Genomic DNA, 15,813 nt, shown 5'->3' on the forward strand with positions numbered 1-15,813 from the left:
ACTTGCAAAGTAGTGAGGATAATGTGCCTTATATGGTGATTTATTAATTTTTTTGGGTGTGAATTATACACATAATCCAATATTTACTTTCCAACTTAAAAGGTAAACTCTTTACTACTTTTTGGATAAAATTAAAAAGGATTATTTTAAATAAGTTAGGATTAATGACATATAACGATAATGAAAACCATAAGATAAATCATAGAAATACAATTACGTAGTATGTAGGGCGTGTTCTCATACGATTATTTTCAATGCAGTTTAACTTCTAATTTCCTTGTTTTATAAAATATTCCCTCTGTCCCTAATTGTTTGCCCTAAACCATAAATTCACTTTATTAAGACTTTGGGCAAAAAATGGTGCGGTTGACACAAATATCAACTAGGAGAGAGATAGAGAGAGTGCATGTGGGAAAACATGCCAAAAGTAGTATGGGACAATCTTTTGGGGACACCTTAAAAAGAAAAGTGGAGCAAACCATTAAGGATAGAAGGAGTATTCATTTCAGTTCAATTCAATTCAATTCAGTTCAACTCTAATAAGGGTCAGTTCAATTCTGTTCATTTTAGTCAATGCGAACGAATCCGTAGTATATTGAAAATAGTATAGTGCACCCGGAAAGAACATTAGACATATTTTAAAGAACATGGGCAAAAAAAAGAACATGCTAGTGTTAGACAAAGAACATACCTATGTTTGACAAAAGAACATGTTTGTGTTTGACAAGAACATGACATTACAAAGAACATAAAGTCTTTACAAAAAGAACATATTGTTTTTCATGGTTATTTAGGTGTTGAACGTGTTTGAAAAAGAACATTATATTTGACAAAAAAGAACATGTTCGTATTTGATAAAGATGTAGGTGATCATTGGGTGGGCCGGGCCAAGGTTAAAAAATCAGCTCACTTCTCAGGTCGGGCCAAATTTTGGGCCGAAGTTTTTGTGCCCAAAATTGTCCGGTCGTGCGGGCTTTTCGGGTCGAGTAAAAAAATCAACTAAAATGCATAAAACGCATTCCCAAACCCACCCAAAAAATTAAATTTAAGGGCCGGGTCCGACCCGATTTTGGGGGCGAAAAAAATTCTGCCCAAAACCTGTCCAAAATCGGGTCGGCCCTTTCTAACTTTGATCACCTCTAGCCAAAGAACATAAAGTCTTTACAAAAAGAACATGATCATACATTAAAGAACATGTTCTTTTTTCAAAATTAAAGAACATATTATGCTCATGTTCTTTATAAATATATATAATGTTCTTTTTTTGCTTATGTTCTTTTAAATATACCTTATGTTCTTTTAAATATACCTTATGTTCTTTTCGGGTGCACCACTCGGGTGCACCAACCATACATTAGTAGTATATATGATCACTTAAATTAAGTTTTATGTTTAGCCTCGCTTCTGTCATTGTTGGTTCCTTAAAAGTCCAAACACAAATTAGAGCCCGGCCCGAAAGGCGCGATATTATATTATACTCCAGTACAAGTTTGGGATACTAAAGATTTGACTCTCCTAAAAAAAAAAAAAAACTCCTCTTTTGTCTCCGCAATATCGCCGTCAACAACGCCTCCTATTGTTGTTACTGCTTCGCGGACTCACGCAGATTACAAGACGATCTCACCGCGGGTTCTTCCTCCCTGCGTAATCTCTCCTCGAATTCGATTTATTTTATTTTATTTTTAGTTATTTGTTTCATATTTTGATGGGAATATAGTGTTTTGATACTAGTATGATTCGAGTAAGTTTAAGATTTATGATATTAAATAATTGAATTCTTTTACAATTTTGACAAACATTCGAGATTGATTGGGGATTTCAGGGGTGTTACGTAAAGAGCAACAGCCCATGCCTCCCAAGCAGAAAAGAAAGGTGAGTGTTGTTGAATCTCCATTAATTACTTTTTTCAGACCTAATTTTTCCTATTAATAAACGAAATGGAAAATTTGTACTCCCTCTGTTTTATAATGTTAGTCCTGTATGCAATCAATCACATAAAATAAGATTAAAAATATATTTGGAATCTGACATTAAAGTAAACCATAATTCATACTCCGTAATTAGTTTACCTGAATTAATTTTTTATACTTAGAGCCATGTCATCAATTCAAAAAAAAAAAAATCAAGTTATAAATGAAGTATATTCAATACAGGTATATCTTTTTTAAACGTCCAAAATAATATACTCCGTAACTAAATACTCTAAAACTTGCAATGTTCAAAGTAGAACCGTTTCCGGTGTTAGCGGTTATACCAATGATGGTAAGAAAACCGCTACTGGTGTTAATGGTACCATCTAAGGCCATTTATTTAAAAGTTTGTAATTTGAGTAACATGCACATGTTAAGGATATATTACGCTTGGGCAGGGAGTGTTTTTCTTGCTCTTTCTCTTTTGTCAGACGGCTAGGAAATGGTGTAGCCCATGAACTTGCTTTGCTTAGTAGTAGTTTCAATGAGTTTCGTGTTTGGCTTGAAGAGTATCCCCTGGAATTACATGGGGCGATTTGTAATGATCTTGAAAACTTGTTGATTTAATAAAATTCTAAGCTTGATGTTTGTCAAAAAAAATAAAAATATTTGGGATTGTTTACAAAAGAAATGTTGTTGATTTAATTGGCAGTTGAACATAGATCTGAATAAAGATCCAAATGAAGATGATGAGAGTGGGAATGTGGATTTGATAAGTGGGTTACCTGATGATGTGCTGATCTTGATGTTGTCCTTAGTGGATATAAAAACAGCAGGAAGAAGTAGCCTTGTTTCCAAGAGGTGGAGACATCTCTGGACTAACCTAATGGATCTTGATTTCGACAACCCCGAAACCAGTGCTATTGCAAATGCAATGATTATATCATTTACTTGTGCAAGCTATGGGCAACCCGAAATGGATAATTATGTTAAATGTGTTAACCAGGTTATAAATGCAAGTGGAGCTCCATATCTTAAAAACTTCAGTATACATTTTCCCCTGGGCATATTTTATGCTGCTCATATTGAAAATTGGGTCAGATTTTCCTTGAGTAAAAAGGTTCGCAATTTGGAGATCAATTTGATGACAGCTTATTCAAGAATCCTTTTTTCTAACATAATTACTACCAACCCTGCCATGGTTGTGAATACTACGCTTGAATCGCTTCTCTTAAGTTACATCACTATAGATGTACCTCTGCTTGAATGGGTACTATCTAACTGTGTTAATCTTCAGCGTCTATCGCTTCATTGCTGCAAGACCAGGTCTCACACCCCTCCTAAACACCCAAAACTTGTTGTTACATCTCTTAAGCTCAAACACTTGGAGATTTTTTCCTGCTTCAGACCTCTCAACATCCAAGCACTCCATATCTTTGCTCCAAATCTTACTTCTTTTGTATTTTTTGAGACTATTATTGATGTGGAGTATCATAACGTTACATCATTGGTGGATGCTTCTTTTGGACGGATACATTGCCGTCACATTTTCCATAATTTAGACATCCTATCTGGCTTCTCTTCTCAACTCGAAAAACTCTCAATTGAGTGGTCCATGGTTAGTTTGCTTGCTAAAATACTTCCTATGTTGCTAATTGCTAAATTTATGCTACTCAAATTCAAATTATCATGTCAAACACGGGCTCAAGTGGGTATTTGAGGTGAAATGACGAGTTGAGTAACATAGGTTATAATGGTTATTAGGGATTTAGGAGCATACACAAGTATATCCCAAATGCTTTTGATTCATTCTTATTTTGTAGGTACGCTCTGCATCTGGTGGATTTCCAACTTTTGTTAATGTTAAGCAACTGGAGGTTTTTTATTGCCAAAGTGATGGCGAATGTTTTTCCTTGGCCTCTTTGATTGAGGCATGTCCTTTGTTGCATACATTTAAATTAAAGGTAGAATGCATCCTCATATAATTTACTGGTATATAAATATGATTTTTGATTACTATTTTTGCTGGGTTTTTTTTTTTTCTATTAAAATGTGTCAACTCTATGGTGTAAATTGGATTGCTTTGCTTGAAGCAGTTGATATCTTCATCTACAAAACCTGGTATTGTAGACTATTTTGCGAGTACATTCTCCACACATCACTTTGACAAGAATTTCTCCTTATCTTTTCAAGATTACTATTTGATCACTTTATACTGTCACAAATTTTGTTAATGAAACAAGGTTGGTTTTTCTTTTACCTGCTTGGCCTTTCAAGACCATCTTCTCTTTTCCGGTTGATGTTTCTATAAGATAAACTCATAAACACAATCTCATGGTAGCCTATAAAATACAAGTGGCCAAGTAGGGAGAAGAATTTTGTTATTTATTGGGGGCTATTAAGCTAATGAAAAATTTCGTTAGTGTCCAAAAGATGAAGTTTCGAGTTTTATGTTGTGCTTTTTATAACTCGTTTGAGTAATGCACTTTTTTCTTTAATGTTGGAGTATTGACATGAATGAATTTATGTTGGTTTACAGCTACCCCTGTATAGGAGCTTGTTCGAAGGGACAAATTCAGCCCCGAAGGATGCTCAAGTTAATGCAATACGTTCCCACCAACACCTTAAGACTATAGAGTATGTTGGCTATGGTGGGTGTGCAAGTGCTTCCAAGCTTGCACTTTTTCTAACATGGCACGCTTCTATGGTTAGCAAGTTTATTTTTGATCCTCATCGACCCTTATATGTAGGAAAACGAACCAGTGTGTATAGCAGTGTGGATAAGGATAAATTGAAAATTGCGAGAAGCTCTGCTGAGCTGCTTGCGAAACAAATTCGAAGAGGTATTGATGTGGTGATTTTGTGATGGGATGTTTTGAATCGTTTTATGCTTCAGAATATTATGTGACTGAGGCGTTTGGGAATAATTTTGCATTTTGTCTGAAATTTACCCAGAACCTTTGGAATTATAATTTATCTCAATGAGATGTACACTTTGCTCTCTAGTCTTTGAAACACTTTCTGTTTTGACATTTTTATAGTCCATACCCGAATTCCTTTTCTGATTCTGTTTATACTACTTATTGTTATTATTTTGACCATGAAACTACCAATGGGCTTTGGCAACAAACCATTAGTTTGGCCCATAATACTGCCAATAAATTACAATGGGCTTAATAATAGGTGGATCCAAGTAATCAAGATGGGTGGGCTGAGGTTTGTCTAAGGGGCCTGGGCTTGAGTACTTGACCCATTGGCCATTATCAGAACTGTTGGTGAATGAGCTCTGGCCAATTGTGAAACTCTCCTCCCAACTCCCAATTCTTGAACTTTAAGATATAAGTTGCGATCCCCACAAGGCCACAACGCATGGTTATGTCTCAAAGTATTGTGTGAACTGTGCGATAAAATTTAGCGCTTTTAAATGGTCGCACCCTTAAGTCTCATGAGTGCCCTAGAGAAAACGCCCAAGTTTTTCATATAAGGTGGCCACTTTTACACTCGTGTAGGTGACCACCCTGAGATATGAAATCATTAAGAGTGTTTGCTCATCCTCTCAAAATTAAAGCGATGAATTCATCAAATTCGTCTCTATAGGACCACTCAAATATTGGGTTATGAAATCATATAAAGTTTAATTAAAACTAACCTCTCATAACCAAAAATGGTGAATTCTTGAAGTGTGCCTCAATTAACACTAACCTCATGGGTCTTTAATCCATTAAAAGCCCAAAAATTTAACCTCATTTAAACATCACAATGAAAAATATGTCATTGGATAGGTAAGTAATGCTTATTACCACTATGAGTGGTTTTAACCCTATCACTGTTGTATTTCATAAACTACCAATGATCATCCTATGTCCTAATCTTCTACCATAGTGCACAACATTCACCAACAATAAATGAGACATATTTTAGCCACTTTGTTCTAAATTCCACCTATTTTAGAGCACTAAAGTATATTGAACGACATATCATGCAATTCATTTTAGTAAACTTGACTTATCAAAAAATAATCCTTGAAAGTGACATAATCACTTTAGTGAACAATCTCCATCATTTTAAACACTAATTTTCATTAATACAAATTTATTCATAAGAAATTCTAAATGCACAGTTGTTAAATTTGGGAGTTGATGGAAGAAATGAGAAGAGAGAAACATAAGCTACTAAACTTATACTACAGTACTAAACTATACAATCAGCTTGCTGAACTGCTTACACTTTATACCACCACTACAACCAATCATACTACATGAAAACAATCTCAAGTTGATGTAATCAACCCAACATCCAATATCACCCTACAACTTGCACAACATCCTGCCACACTTCAATTCATACCATATCCAAATGATTATCAACAGTAGGATCTTCAAGAATAACAAAACCAACCACCAACTTACAATCAAACAAAGATAACATCTTCTCTAAAGTGAAATCAAGAACCACAATCAAAAAACACCGAGCATCACAGAATTTATTACCCAGTAGTTATAACCCGAGAAAACACCAAAAAATACTTCCAATTCCTCAAAATACATCAAGTAATTTCTTGAAAAGGAACGACAAATTGTCTCGATTTCAAACTTCAACAAACCCAGAAATTCTTGATTAAATCTTTCCCATTCGCCACTGATTAATACTAATCACTACACAAAAAAAAATTAATAGCCGCATTCCATGTATACCAGTGGTATACAGTACTCTGTTAATCAATATTTGCACTCTGTTCTACAAAAAAAAAATAAAAAAAAAATCAATTTTGTACGCTAATTATACGCAATCGTAACCTCTAATTACCTTGAACAAATATTGGTACTCCGAGAATCATCTGAAATACTTGATGGGGTATGCCGTCCAATTCTTGTACAATCAAATCGGTCATTCACGGGGATTTCCCCATTAATACCAATACTGCCATTCCATCCAAAATAATTACGCATATTACGTGCGAATTGAGCTGTTCCGACGTCATCAACCTCCAACATTGGAGCAGTTACCAAGTGGCATAAAAACAAGGCTTCGATTCGACCCCTTAAATGCGGATTTTCCATCGCATTCCATGGTATTTTCTCCAATTCAGAAATTCTTTCTCTAATTCTTGATAATGTTCCAGAAATATTGGTTAGCATTTGAAGATTTTCTCCAGTGAAAGGCTGAATTTGCCGTAACCCCAAAATTTGATTAATTAAATTTGTTCTCTGAGCTCTAAGATTCTGTAATTCTTGCGGTATTTCATCGTTATGTGCATGAGCTATACAATCCCTCATGCACAACAGGAGCTTCATTCGTTGGAGTGAATAAGCGTCCATGACATTGAATTTGCAGAAGGAAAAGATGAAATTCGGAAGGCAAAAAGAAGGAAGATGAAGTAACGGCTAGTTTTTTATTTTTGTTTTGTTTTTTTGGGTTTTTTTGTCGAGACTTTGATATTTAATAAGGGGTTTCACCTTCTTAACCTTTACCCTAAGATTTGGGCTGAAATTTAACCTCAACACTTAACCTTCTTTCTGATTCAATAAAGAATTAGGCTGAAATTCATTTTGGCTCAATTCATAAAAAATGAAAAAGAACTTGCGCCAGATTAAAAGGAGCCCAAAAAGTCCTTGAAAATGACCCATCCAATGTCTTCTTTTGAACATTTAGTTTAAAATAAATAAATAAATAAATCTAGTAAAAAAATATGAATAATTTTTATGTTCATATTTTATAAAGAAATGTTCATTTTGTATATTATAAATGTTCAATTTATATTACAAAGCTATTGAATTATTACGAGTCATATAAAATTTCACAATAATTCAAAATTTGCAACTGTTCAGATTTTTTACTAATTGTTCAAAATTTGTTATCATTCATATTTTTTACTAAATGCTCAAAATTATAGGTGTGGTGCATTGCGATTCTTCAGATTTTTGTTACTAAATGTTCAAAATTTGCGATGCTCGGATTTTTTAACAAAATGTTCAAAATTCGCGATTGTTCAGATTTTTTACTAAATGTTAAAAAGTATAGGCATGATGCATCGTTATGTTTAGATTATTGACTAAATGTTCAAAATTTGCGATGTTCTGTTTTTACTACATGTGCAAAATTTGCATTCTTCAAATTTTTTACTAAATGTTCAAAATTACAAGGGTGGTGCCTATTTGTGTGAACCAATTAGACCCAGCCCAAAAGTTCCAATTTTCAACCTATCCGGTTATCCCCTCCCCATCCCGCTATCAAATCATTATTTCCTATCAAAAATTTACAAGTCATTATTATCGAGAAAATTACAGTACGAATTATTACGGAGTATGAACTAGGGGTGAGCAAAAAATCAGGGTACCCTGAATCGGAACCGGAACCTGTTAGGAACCTCAGGTTCCGGAACCAGAACCTGTACAAGAGGTTCCGGTTCCGGGTAGCAAACTGGAGAACCTGTTGTAATAGGTTCCGATTCAGGTTCTCAATTTTTTGGAACCGGAACCTGTAGGATACCCTGTACCTGATAAAAGTATCACTTAATTTCAAATTATACACTAATTCTTACTCAATTTTTAAATAATAAATATCAAAATTACAATTATAAAAATATATATATTAGACAACTACTATTAGTTTGTCTTATTTGCAAGTTGCAAACATTATAAATTAGTGACCAACTTGTTTTTTATTAAAATTTCCGCGAAAAAGTTAGTGAATATATTAAAATTTCCGGTTCCCAATTTCCAGGACAGGTTCCGATTTCGATTCTCAAATTCCGGTTTCGGTTCTTGAAATTTTTACAGGGTACCCTGTTATGCTCACCCCTAGTATGAACTTGTTAACTGTTACTAAAACAGTAAACAGTTGTTTTTGAGAAAATACAATTTTATTCGAATTACTCTGTTTTTCCCCGAAATCATTCAGAACCAAAACGAAGTGATGTTGAAGATTCATCACTCAAAAATCCCAAAAACTATCACCAAATCACAATTTCAAACCATAACATCTACTTCAAGACCTCAAAATCGAACTCACAAACCATCTTCAAAGCGTCGAAAACCCAAACCAATTCCATTTCTTGATGATCTCAAGCAACTCCATAACCCAGATGAAGCTCTCTCTCTCTTCGAAGATTACACCCAAAAAGGCGCCAAACATGACTACCCTTCTTACGCTTCTCTCCTCTACAAGCTTGCTCGCTCTCGTAAGTTTGATCAAATCGACCCACTTCTTGATTTCATCAAAAATCGCGGGATTCGTTGCCGGGAAGGGTTGTTTATAGCTTTGATGCAGCATTATGGGAAATGTCAATTGGTTGAGAAAGCAATTGAATTGTTTAATCAAATGCCCAATTTTAATTGTGAAAGAAATTTGCAGTCTTTCAATATTTTGCTTAATGTTCTTATTGATAATGATCGATTTTCTGATGCAAATGATTTGTTTTTGAGGTGGAAAGAACTGGGTTTTAAGCCGAATTAGGTTTCGTTCAATATAATGATGAAGGGTTGGTTGGTGAAGGGTGAGTTGGAGAATGCGTGTAAGGTGTTTGATGAAATGCTTGAGAGAGAGGTTCAGCCTACTGTTGTGACTTATAATAGTTTGATTGGGTTTTTGTGTAAGAAGGGTGAGGTGAGTAAGGGTTTGAAGTTGCTTGATGAAATGATTAGCAAAGGAACGCACCCGAATGTGGTTACTTTTGTTCTATTGATGGAAGGATTGTGTTCCTTAGGGAAGTATAATGAGGCTAAGAAGATGATGTTTGATATGGAGTACAGAGGGTGCAAACCTCGTCTTGCCAATTTCGGGGTTTTGATGACTGATCTTACTCAGAGAGGGAAGTTTGATGAAGCAAAATCATTGATTAATGACATGAGGAAGAAGAGGCTAAAGCCAGATGTTGTAATTTATAACATATTGGTGAACTTTTTGTGTAAAGAAGGGAGAGCCGAGGAGGCTTATAAGGTGCTTGTTGATATGCAAATTAAAGGATGTGAGCCTAATGCAGCTACTTATAGAATGTTGCTCGATGGGTTTTGTCGAGTTGGTGAGTATGAGAGGGGTTTGAGCATCCTAAATGTAATGATGATGAGCCACCACTATCCGCGTTTGGAAAGTTTTTATTGTTTAGTTACGGGCTTGCTCAAGGGAGGGAAGATGGATGATGCTTGTTTTGTGTTGGAAGAGATGGAGAAGAAGAACATGAGATTTCAAACTGCAAGATGGGAGTCTCTTGTTGTAGAGCTCTGTGGTGATGGTGATGACTCTACTGTTAAACTTGTGAGTGAACTAAGCTCAGTAATTTCATAAACTTAAAATAATACATAAATTATTTCTAAGCTGTGACATTTTTTGTGTGCTTGTATGCCTAAACATATGCTTTTCAACTCTTTTGATTTACCTAAGTTCTTGTTGGGCATATCATATGCAAATATTGCATCTCAATAAAGCCGACATGACTACTGTCCCAAGACTCCCAACGCCCCCAAGGCCTCAAGTGGGATAACTAAGCTAGTTAATAGCTACATGCTAAGGCCGTTTTGAGGAACATATGGTATACTTCCACTATATGGAATTAATACTCAGTGATGCCATAGGATGCCTGATTTTATTTTTTTTCTTACATATATCATAACACTGGTTTATGTTTGGATCTTCTAACACACCCTAGTTAGCTAGGAGTTTGTAAGAATAACATGACTATTATCTAAAACTTGTATTTCATATCTTTTATGAAAGAGTGGATGATGTGACAACTAATCCCGTAGTATGGAAGTAATATATACAGTATAGAAAGAAGGTTGGTGGAGAAGTGGAGGTTAAAATATTAGAAATCTGAAGATGGACTGTGTTGTGTTGCTTTGCGCCCATTTAACTGATTATGATTTTTAGAGTTTCTGGCTCAGAGAAATTTACAGGAAAGAGAAAGAGGTGTCTGGATTGTGTTGTTGATCCATTGAGAACCATACTATTATGTTCGAGGTCGGACGGTGGGTATACAAGTCTAATAGTTATGGGCCTTGCTTGTAAAAATATGTTTTGTGGGCTTTGCCACACATCCTAATTGAAAAATAATGTAGTGGTTACCAGATGCAATTGGGGCTGAGATCCATAAGCAATATTTTAAGTATTATAGTGAGCTGTTCCAGTAGCAGTTAGCACCTGAATTTTTCCTATCTAATTATTTTCCCAGTTGAGATATTGAGGTTTAGGTTTCCATGTTCTAACCAACACACCACAATATGATTAATGGCCCAACAACTGCTCCATCCCATCAACTCCATCTTGTTATTCTTCTTCAACTCACTTTTGCTTGCATATATAAACTCCAATGGTAGATTTCAATTTCATCAATCAATCAATACAATTCCAACCAACTAACTCCTAAAAAAAACTCACTGCTTTAGAAAATCAACAATGGCCTTTTCATTCAAGAGCCAACTTTTCCCACTTACACTACTCTTTCTCATTGCATTTGCCACTTCAGCTCGAATCCTCGATGAAGTAGCTGCACCTGTCCCTGAAGCAGATGCCCCAGTTACTGATGAAGCTTCAGGAGTTGGCTCTGGAATTGGGGCTGCTGGTGGAGCTGCTTCCTCTGTAGGAGGGGCTTCCAGTGGAGTCTCTAACACAGGAGGTGGGGCTACTGGAGGTGGGGCTGCTGGTGGAGTTGGTGGAGGTGCAGCAGCTGGGGGAGTTGGTGGAGGTGCAGCAGCTGGTGGAGGTGCGGCTGCTGATGCAGCAACAGGAGCCGATGCTGGAGACGTGGCACATGGGGAACACCCTGAATTGATCTTTTTCATGCATGACATCCTAGGAGGATCTAACCCTACAGCCAAAGCAATCACTGGTGTTGTAACCAATCCTGCTGTTAGTGGGCAAGTCCCCTTTGCTAAGCCCAATGGTGCAATCCTCGCTAACCAGAATGGTGGCCGTCAGAGCAATGGCAACTCTGGTACTATGAACAACAACAATGTCCCCTTCCTCACTGGTCTTGGTGGCATTAATTCTAATGTGATGCAGAACAGTGGTAACAACTACGTAGGAGGGAATGGTTTCCCTGTTGTGAACGGAGCCCAGCTCACTTCAGGGACATCCCTGCAGCAGCTTATGTTCGGAACTATGATTGCAATAGATGACGAACTCACTGAAGGTCATGCACTTAACTCAGGTATGGTAGGCCGGGCACAAGGGTTTTATGTCTACAGCTCAGTAGACGGTAAGACCCAAACCCTGGCCTTTACTGCTATGTTCCAAGAAGGTGGTTATCATAACAGTATCAACTTCTTTGGGGTTCATCAGACTACTGTCTCTGAATCTATTGTTTCCATAATGGGTGGAACTGGAAAGTACGTCAATGCAAAGGGATTTTCCGTCGTCAAAACACTGCCACCTGTTGATCAGCATGAGACCGATGGCCTTCAGACTGTGCTCGAGTTCTCTGTTTTCCTTACATACTAGTGTGCGTTATTGTGTAATTATTGTGATTTCTGATTTTTATTGTAAATCTGAATATGTGTAAACCAATTTGAGTGCTATGAAAAATTTGGTTATTTTTATTACGTTTGATTTGCACATTATTGTCTTTCATAATTCTAATGAGGCCAATTAGCATTTTCTTGATATTAATTTGTAATCAGAATAAATACTACCTACGGGTTTTGGCAACGAACCCATAGTCCGGCCCATAACACTGCAAATAAGTTCAAAAGGTTTATCCTAATAATAGGTGGATCCAAGTAAAAGGGGCCTGGGCTTGAGTACTTGACCCATTGGCCATTATCAGAACTGTTGGTGAATGAGCTCTGTCCAATTGCCCAATTGTGAAACTTTTTCCCAACACACAATTTTTGACTTGTAAATTTTTTATTGTATCACGTCCAATATATATACTTCCTCGGTTTCTTTATATTTGCAATACTTCTCTAAAATGAAAATAGCACAAGACTTGCAAGTTGCAACGCAATAAAATTAGAAAGTTTTTTTTTTGTTAAAAGTTGTACTAATGCCCTTATTTTAAATTTTTAATCTCATGGCCCACTAACTTATACTCCTAACCATCTCTCACCCTCATTTAATTGTATAAATTCATATGAGGCCCAATTTTCTTAAATACCGTGAAAAACGTGTGTTGCAAGTATAAAGAAACAAAAGAACTATAAACTATTTTTATCGCCAACAAATAATAATCCTTCATAACCTTAGTGATCTCAAAAGAACCATTTGATCATGAATTTGGTTGATAATATACGAAGTACGCTGATAAATTAATAGGAGTTCTAAATTTTCACTAAAGTACATAATAATGATACTTCCTCTATTTTTTTTTTATTATTTATAGTTACCATTATTTATAGCTGAATAAAAATTATTCTAATTTATAAGTCGTAATACATATTACGGAGATGCATTATATACAAAGATGTATCACAGATTCACAGTTGTAGATAGGCAAGCATATAACTTTTTTTTTTTTAGTTTTAAATTTGGGACAAGATAAGTTTATAAACTCTACCTTTCTCTCATATAATGATTTGAATTAACGAGTTTTCAAAACAATTGAGCCCCATATACGTAAATCAAGTTGTAAAACTACAAAACACTGAAACTAAAGTGATTAAAGTGGGGTGAACAATGAACAAAGCAACAAAACAAAGAAATCTTTCATCACCCAAAAAGTTGTATGTGAGTCAACTTTATCCGGCCAATTATCCTAAAAATTCCAACACAAGTAACAACTTTCATTTTCAGCTTATTTCTTTAACGCCGGTAAAATTTAACTTATCTTTTTTACTCTTTCACGCATCACTTTCGGTCTTTATTTAACCTACAGCCTACAGGTGTACGAAATATATATCAATAATCATTTGGTAATTTTTATTTTTGGACCATTAATGTATAAAGCATATCATGAACATTATTTGTATATATTCTTTATAAAAATATTTTTTTTTTTAAAAAAGGGATGTTATCATGCATAATTAGATACACGTAATTGGGGAGATAGGGATATTTCAAATGCAGAATAACGATTAAAGTAACATGCATTCATATTTTTCTACCATTGTAATTATTGCTGACTAAGTGAAAGTCATCCCATTTTATTTATTTTTTTAAAATAATTTGTTAAGAAAGGTTATTTCTTTGTAAAAAAAAATAATAATAAAATAAAATAAACTTTAATATATGATCATACGTGTGTTAGGTCTTAGGTATGTACTGATCATGTACGATTAAAGGCAGTGCCAAAATTAGGTGAGTAACTTTAAGCAAATCTCTTATCTTAATCTAGCTTTATTATCCTATACTTTGTATTTTAGAAAAACAACATACTTCATGTTTGGTATTTCAATTCTGATCCATATTGCTATATAATTTGGATCATATAAATTAATGTATGATATACTCTATATATCTATGATTATTGGCCGTCACATAATCATCATGCAAATAGCGTAATTAGAATTCTTAGTACAGTCGTACAGAGTATAACTTAATTCAGATATAATATGTATAATTAAAAAGTATTTTAATTTGCTATACATAATAATGCATTAAATTACATTTTCTTTCATTTACATGCATATGTACTTATGCGTTTATTATTGGTACACAGTTGTTTCATTCGTAAAAATAGTTTAGATAGCCAAGATAGGTGTGTGAAATCATCCATATTATATGTTTATTATTCCATAAAGCTCTAATATTTTCTTGTTATATTATAAATGTTCAAATTAGGAGAAATAAATTAAATACTACTCACATGCATTTATGTACATACTACCTGAAAATTATAGAAAAAGAACAATAATGTTGCTTGGTTGCCACATAACATAACAATTAACCACCCATGGTGCGCCGGTCATATACATAAAAGTTAGCTGTCGTTAACTAATTAATTTCTAATAATAATATTAATGTCACTAATTATATACTCCAAGATCCTTAATAGGTGGATTACCATGGATGTATGCTTTTAGTCTTTTTCCTACTTTCTTCCAGTATTTTCCTTTTCAGCCGTCCAAATAGTGTTATAGTCAAAGAATATACAAATAATTTAAATAAAGCCACGCAAAATTAATTAACAAACAATCACAAAAATTAAAAGAAAAAAGATAAAGTAAAGTGAGGTAATTATTGAGGGAAGTTAAGCAAGATATCATATTGAATAAAAATGACCAAAAAAAAAAATAAAGGATAGAGAAATGTAAAATTTGAGCTTGATTCCAAAAAATGGTAGTTAAAATAGTGATGACATATAATTCTTTTTCTACCTTTGAAGGATCTTTAAGGAAGATGATCGTCCCCTAAAGCAAAAACAAAGATGGCAAGTTTATAGGATAAAATGTCGACCCCACTTTGTCAACATTGTGGTTCTCATGTACATATTAGTAGTTACAAAATGCTTTTGGAAATTTTTGGAGGGTAATTGTAGACTTTTCTTGAAAACAAATATACAATCTAGACTATTTATTAAAAAAAATAAAATTGGATGATTTATTTTAGATAGATCTTGGGTTTATGATTTGTAATTTTATTTAGTATAGAATGATATTAGCTCTCTAATGAGACTAGGTTATTATATGAATGGTTACTACTTTTCTTATTTATTATAGCTAGATTGACAATACATATATCCGTTTTTGACTTCTTTCAAATAAAAGAGTACTTTTTATCTCGTTACAGAAGAAAAATAAAATGTGAGTTGGTATTTTGTCTTAACATTCATAATAGACATCAAATGTACCTTGCATTAAACACGGGTATTATTGGCAAAAATAGATGATTTTCATAAAAAGACCTTTAATTGGGTAGTACTAGGTAATAACTATATAATTGGTATGAAATAACTACAATACATTTAGGTACTCCACTTATTTTGACTCTTACCTATAATGGAGTCCAACTTATTGATTTTCATTTCATAGAA

The 15,813-nt window shown here is 34.4% G+C and overlaps 2 protein-coding genes and 1 pseudogene across 2 annotated transcripts; all 3 read left to right on the plus strand.

Moving 5' to 3' along the window:
- Positions 1–1,340: 1,340 nt before the first annotated feature.
- On the plus strand, positions 1,341–4,955 carry LOC110684127 (F-box protein At5g03100-like). Its single transcript, XM_021860537.1, has 5 exons — positions 1,341–1,644; positions 1,823–1,872; positions 2,623–3,528; positions 3,734–3,874; positions 4,450–4,955. The coding sequence occupies exons 2-5, from the start codon at positions 1,849–1,851 to the stop codon at positions 4,774–4,776; spliced, it is 1,398 nt and encodes a 465-aa protein (XP_021716229.1). The 5' UTR covers positions 1,341–1,644; positions 1,823–1,848; the 3' UTR covers positions 4,777–4,955.
- Positions 4,956–8,759: 3,804 nt separating this feature from the next.
- LOC110684128 lies at positions 8,760–11,455 on the plus strand (annotated as a pseudogene).
- On the plus strand, positions 10,177–12,445 carry LOC110684129 (dirigent protein 10-like). The gene has a single exon (XM_021860538.1). The coding sequence runs from the start codon at positions 11,301–11,303 to the stop codon at positions 12,342–12,344; it is 1,044 nt and encodes a 347-aa protein (XP_021716230.1). The 5' UTR covers positions 10,177–11,300; the 3' UTR covers positions 12,345–12,445.
- The last annotated feature ends 3,368 nt before the right edge of the window (positions 12,446–15,813 follow it).

The sequence above is a fragment of the Chenopodium quinoa genome, unplaced genomic scaffold (assembly GCF_001683475.1).
Source record: "Chenopodium quinoa cultivar QQ74 unplaced genomic scaffold, ASM168347v1, whole genome shotgun sequence".
Lineage (NCBI taxonomy): Eukaryota > Viridiplantae > Streptophyta > Magnoliopsida > Caryophyllales > Amaranthaceae > Chenopodium > Chenopodium quinoa.